General features: G+C 37.5%; 1 protein-coding gene across 1 annotated transcript; it reads left to right on the top strand.

Annotated features, from left to right (window-relative positions):
- The first annotated feature begins 1,249 nt into the window (after positions 1-1,249).
- LOC120572587 lies at positions 1,250-5,010 on the top strand. The gene is made up of 5 exons (XM_039821909.1): positions 1,250-1,281; positions 2,216-2,271; positions 2,368-2,750; positions 2,851-2,965; positions 3,044-5,010. Exons 1-5 carry the CDS (start codon positions 1,250-1,252, stop codon positions 3,157-3,159), a joined length of 702 nt encoding a protein of 233 aa, XP_039677843.1. The 3' UTR covers positions 3,160-5,010.
- Positions 5,011-5,548: the final 538 nt, after the last annotated feature.

Genomic DNA, 5,548 nt, shown 5'->3' with positions numbered 1-5,548 from the left:
TCTGTCAGCTGCTCATTGTTTGCCTTCTTCTGAAATATTATAAACACTAAAACAGGACCAGGAAACCTGAGACGTTACAAATTTGGTGTTGCTCTATTATTTCTGAGACCAGAAGTGTCGACGAGTTTTGGATATTCTGTCCAATAAACAAACGAGCGCCTCGATCGTGTGACGTGTGTTTACAGTGTTTGGTGCAGTTGTTAAAGTGAGGTGAGTCCACTGAACTACAGGTGTGACAGCGACCTCAGGCTTTTAAGTTTATGAACTCAAAACAAGTTCACACGTTCCCTCTTTAGTGGCTTATCTGGATAGGCCTATATTAGCTTTGTGAAAGTCACTACATACGTCTACATTATTTTGACTATGGGAAACTATAAATATACTGTGAGAATGTGTGCGTGTGTGGTTGTGTGGCTGGTTTTGTGTGGTTTATTTGACTCTTGTGAAAATATGAGCTACTGAATGAGTAGTTATTGTGCGTACTATAAATTAAATCCTGCAGACTCCACTGTGTCAGCCTATAGGTATAAATTTTTTCAACTTCATTTCATCTATTTTCATTTATTTATGTGATTACAATTGTAAAACAATGTTACACAGCTGTGTTAACACTTTTTTAGTAGTTTTTTAAAAATTGTTTGTACGTTTTTTTATTCATTTTACTCCTACTTTGGCAGTGTAAACAGCTGTTACCCTTGCCAATAAAGCTCCTTTTAGTCGAGTTGAATTACATTGAAAGAGGTACACGTAAGGAACAATTGTTGTTTGATTTTATAATCTGATGTAATCTCATTTCTCAGTTGTGTTAAAAGTGTACAGTTTTTTGTTTCAATCTCTTGAATGTTTTTATTTTGTTCAGAGAAACAAATAAAGACTTGCTGGCAGCCAAACTAAAAACGGCAGTAGATACAAGACGCACTAAAGTAAGTAACACCTGTTGCTTCATTATTTATTTATTTATTTAGTTTTTTTAATTTTAATTTTTTATTGTTTTAGTTTTCAGTGGTGTACAGAATCCTTAATTGTCTAGTTTATGATCATGTTAACATTTCACAATGTATGTGTCTTATTTATGTTAGTTATTTTTATTGATGCAGTATGTAACCTGTTGTTTCAAAAGGCTCAAATTCTGTAATTATATTATTTTATTATTCCATTGCAGTATTTTGATACTTTTAGGAAGGTTTTGAATATTTTTCCACCACTACTTTTAACAAAAATGTTGTTTTCTTGGTGAAAGAGAGCCAGAATGGAGTCGGTCCTGAAATCTCTAAAACCGAGGTGAATGGGAATTTTATTTATGTAGCTCATATGAACAAATCACAAAATGGGGCAGCAGTCTTTCAAATCTGATCAACATGCGACACTCTTTATTATTAGACCCTCAAGTGTCCTTACAAAGTGATCAGTATTCTGAGTGTGGGGCCTATCCAGCATCACTTCCTACTCCTAATTTAAAGTTTCATGGGTTCTTCCTTGGTGCACTTCCACAGGTGGTTGTTGGTGATGGTATCTGACCTGTAGATACTAAACATTGATAGAAAGTTCACCACAAAACCTCCCCTGTTCTTCCGTAGAACAAAAAAGGGACTGGAGCACACTGATTGCACAAGCAGGGTAGTAGTACTCAAGATGGGTCTTGGTCTAGAGATAGGTTTCAAAACCACATTTTGAAGGTCTCGTCTCAGAGTCAACCGCATATTTACTCGGTCTTGTCTTGGCCTCAGATAAAGAGGACTCTGGATTTTATTTCAAGACCAACTGCGAGATATCACTAAATGGCCTGTGCATTGTCCGATTTATGTTTTAACATTATTACTGTGATTAGATGTAAAACTTCCTGCTTGAAATGCAACCCATAACTTGACTCATAAAAGGGTACAAATGCTTGTCGCAGGAGAGGTACTCTTTTGAAAGACAATTCAGTACCCTTCTCTTTCAGTTTGTACCCTCAAATTAGTCAAAAAGATACAGTTCTGGCCTCTTAAAAATACAATACTTTACTCTTAAGGGAACATAAAAAGTGTACCTGTCAGTATCTTTTCTCGTACCTCTCGCACTGGACTGGTCTTGGTAATGACTTGGTCTCGGTTTAGGTGGTCTTGACTACAACATTGTTGCCGACTTTAAACCAGCTCTGTGTCATGACAGTGTGGACCTACACTGTTTCTCTTTGAAAGCTGTAAGATCGTAACCTTTTCTCTCTTTCTTTCAGGTCGGCAAATAAGCTGTCTGGTCTACCTAGTTTCAAACAATGTGAAGGGAAAACAGGTAGCTACATATATTTGCATAACTCATCATAAAACCATGCTATGATAAGTGTTTTCTGTATTCCATCAAACTCTTCTTGTCTGGCATGTGTTGCAGGTTCAGAATACCTGAAATGGGTGTCAGACTTTGTGTCTGAAAACAAACTCACACCTTTCGACTTGAAGAATCCAGCTGGTGCCATATTGAAGATAGGAGACCTGGACGATACTATTTATAATGGGAAAGATTATGAGGTGACAGGTTGGGGAAAGTTTTACCTTCCTGAGAAAGTAAGTATGCAGGTTGTAGGTGTAGTGGAGGGGATCTTGTGCAGGTTTGACCAGCTCGTTCTGATGACCTGCTGTGAGGATGGACAGGTGTATGCCTATGATGGAGAGAAGCTGCATTTGGTGGCTTCAAGCCTGCAGCAGCTAAGTGACGAGGGAATAAAGTATCCAGGGTCCAAGATCTATTTCAATGGGGAGGCCTTCAAAGATATGGTGAGAACTTAGTTAACTTGCTGGGAACAAGCAAGGCTTTGTGACTCTGATGAACCTGTGGGCTCTGATAACTATGGGTTATATTGTCTGTTGTGTGTAGACCAAGAAGGACTGGGACAAAGTGAACAAGAGGCTGGACCAAGAACACCATGAACTGGTGATGTCAAAAAAAACTGAATTCCTTAAGAATCTCAAATCAATCAAAGACAACCTAGGTGGGCATATTTCTCTTTCCTGCTTTCAGTTGGTTTTTGTGTGGAATAGTTAAACAATCAGCAATTATCCTTTCACAGGGAAGCCAGAGATCCTCCAAGCAAAACATGCAAAGTTCACAGAAGGGCCCCCTAACAGGTTTTATACCCAGAACCCACTTACCACCAGTGCTAACTTCTCCAACAACACTTCCTAATTCTGTAAGAAACTTCAGAATAGTTTTCTAGCTGCAATCGTATTTTCTACTTTTAACTTGTACACTTGAACATTTTGTTTTTGAAAGCTTGTATAAGCACATCTATGCTTTCATGTTAAAATTGGCTAAAATTGCCCAAAAAAAATCCTGGGTTAACAGGGCAAGTTCATATCCACCGTTGTGGTACACTTTATCTGGGATTTTGGCTTAGTTGGTTGGTAATTTAAGGAGCAAGGAACAGCATATCTTGGACCATTACCAATTTGCCTATAATAATGGCAGGGGCACTGACGATGCCTTAATCCCAACACTCTATTTTAAAGCACCTTGAAAATCCATCAGCGTATGTTCGATTATTAGTTCTGGACTTCAGCTCTGCATTTGATTGAATTCTCCCTGAGACACTGTTATATGCCATAGAAGGCAATATCATTTTAAAACTCTTTTCGCACGAAAACTACACAAAAAAAGGGGTGTTTGTCCATATATGGAGTTAAACTGTGGAACACATTGGACTATGAACTGAAGTGCTGCGATAGTGTTTGCAAATTTAAGAATTTGTATAAGAAAACAATACAGGAATGTTATAAGAAAAAAGATGACTAATATGCTTAAAATGATGATAATTGCATGTAAAGATAGGTAGTACTGATAATTTTTGGTGTTTGGGGTGAGGATTGGGGTTGATCCACTCTTGAAGCAGCTTTTTTGTTTTTTTGTTTTTTTGATGTGCACAAATAAGTGACAGGTACCATAATATTTTTTCTTCTTCCTGTTCCTTTTTTTTCATTCATGCATGTTATGAATGAATGCATGAATGAATAAATGTTTGATATATAAATTACAACAGATGGAGATGAACTCCTTTATTATTAGGTGGTATGGTTATTATCTGACAGACAGGAAGCAGCAGCTAACTTTCTGATACTGTGAACATAAGTACAGGTGCCCCTCAAGGCTGTGTAAGCTCTCCTTTACTTTTTATAATATACACAAATGATTGCAGAAACATCTATAGAAATAAGTACATTATAAAATATTCAAATGATCCGGTCATACTTAATCTACTTACGGTACAAAAGATTCAGACATTGCTATCTATAAACAGGAGATAGAGGAAGTAGTGAAGTGCTGCAACAAGCATAACCTGCTGCTAAATGTAAATAAAACCAAAGAAATGATTTTTGACCCCAAGTCTATAGGAGATCAATGCAAACTAAAGATGTACTTGTTGAGCAGGTAACAACATATAAGTATTTAGGCATATAATTAGACTGTCAGTTGCAGTGGTCCCATCAAGTGGACAATGTTTGCTCAAAGATAAGTCAGCCTCTTTATTTTTTAAGACGACTTAAAGTTCATGGAGTGGACAAAGATATCATGCTACTGTTTTACAAGGCAGCCATTGAATCTATTGTTTGTAACGGCTTCATGGCTTGGTTCGGTAACCTGTCCATTAAATGAAAAATCACAGCTCCAAAACTTGATAAAAAGGGCCAAATGCCACCAACTCCTCTTCAGGAGCTCTTCAAGGAGGCGGTGAGGAAAACTTAAAATCCTCCAGGACCCAAATCACGTCCTGTATAGTGAGTATGAGCTGATGCCTTCAGGCAGAAGTTACAGGTTACCAAACTGCAAGCTTAACAGGTATAAATTCTCATTTGTGCCACTTTCCATCACATTATTGAATACTAAGATATATTCTGTAGTGTGTGTGTGTGTGTGTGTGTATTGGCTGCAGTGATGTGTGTGTGGCTAATACTACTAAATAATGTAAAAAAGTTCTCTGCACTTCTGCAGAACACAACAATCCGGTGCAACCAAGGCAGGACACAACAGCATAAAATAGCAAAAAATTGCCGGTACAACACAGATGTCTTCTTAATTGATTGTTTTATCTCTTAAGGTGCATAACAGTGACTAACGTTTCAATGTAAGGTTGCATCTTCATCAGAGTCCTTGGAGAGAATGGGCAATGAAGCCCTTCATGAGAATTATCAACAAGTGTGATTGTGCACAGGAGGGGCGGTGGCAATCTGAAGATAGACCCATCTCAACCAAGGTGTTACACTCATAAATCAGTCATTAAAGGGCAAATGCCCACTCTCTCACAATTTGTTTATTTTTTGAATACAAAAAATATACAAATGTTCACAGTGCAATGGGAATAAAAGTATATTCATCTTAGATACTATACTTTAACATACTTTGACATTAGAGAAAGCAAGTCAGATTTCAGATTTCCTGCTTCTGGAGTGTAGCCAGTCGAAAAAATACACTGGGTGTTATGTGTGACTTAGGTTTTTTCTTCAACAGTGAGGCACGATCTGTACTTAGAGCCCTGTCCCATGCTTTTGTAATGTCAGATTTATCATAACCTCGTTGTTCA

Source organism: Perca fluviatilis, chromosome 14 (genome assembly GCF_010015445.1).
Source record: "Perca fluviatilis chromosome 14, GENO_Pfluv_1.0, whole genome shotgun sequence".
Lineage (NCBI taxonomy): Eukaryota > Metazoa > Chordata > Actinopteri > Perciformes > Percidae > Perca > Perca fluviatilis.
This window is presented reverse-complemented; position numbering and strand designations above follow the sequence as displayed.

Bases quoted from the DNA above. Each gene is read 5' to 3' on its own strand.
- LOC120572587 (XM_039821909.1), top strand. From the start codon at position 1,250: ATGGAGTCGGTCCTGAAATCTCTAAAACCGAG. The intron at 2,272-2,367 runs GTAGCTACATAT...CATGTGTTGCAG, and splicing joins ACAATGTGAAGGGAAAACAG to GTTCAGAATACCTGAAATGG. The intron at 2,751-2,850 runs GTGAGAACTTAG...TGTTGTGTGTAG, and splicing joins GGGAGGCCTTCAAAGATATG to ACCAAGAAGGACTGGGACAA.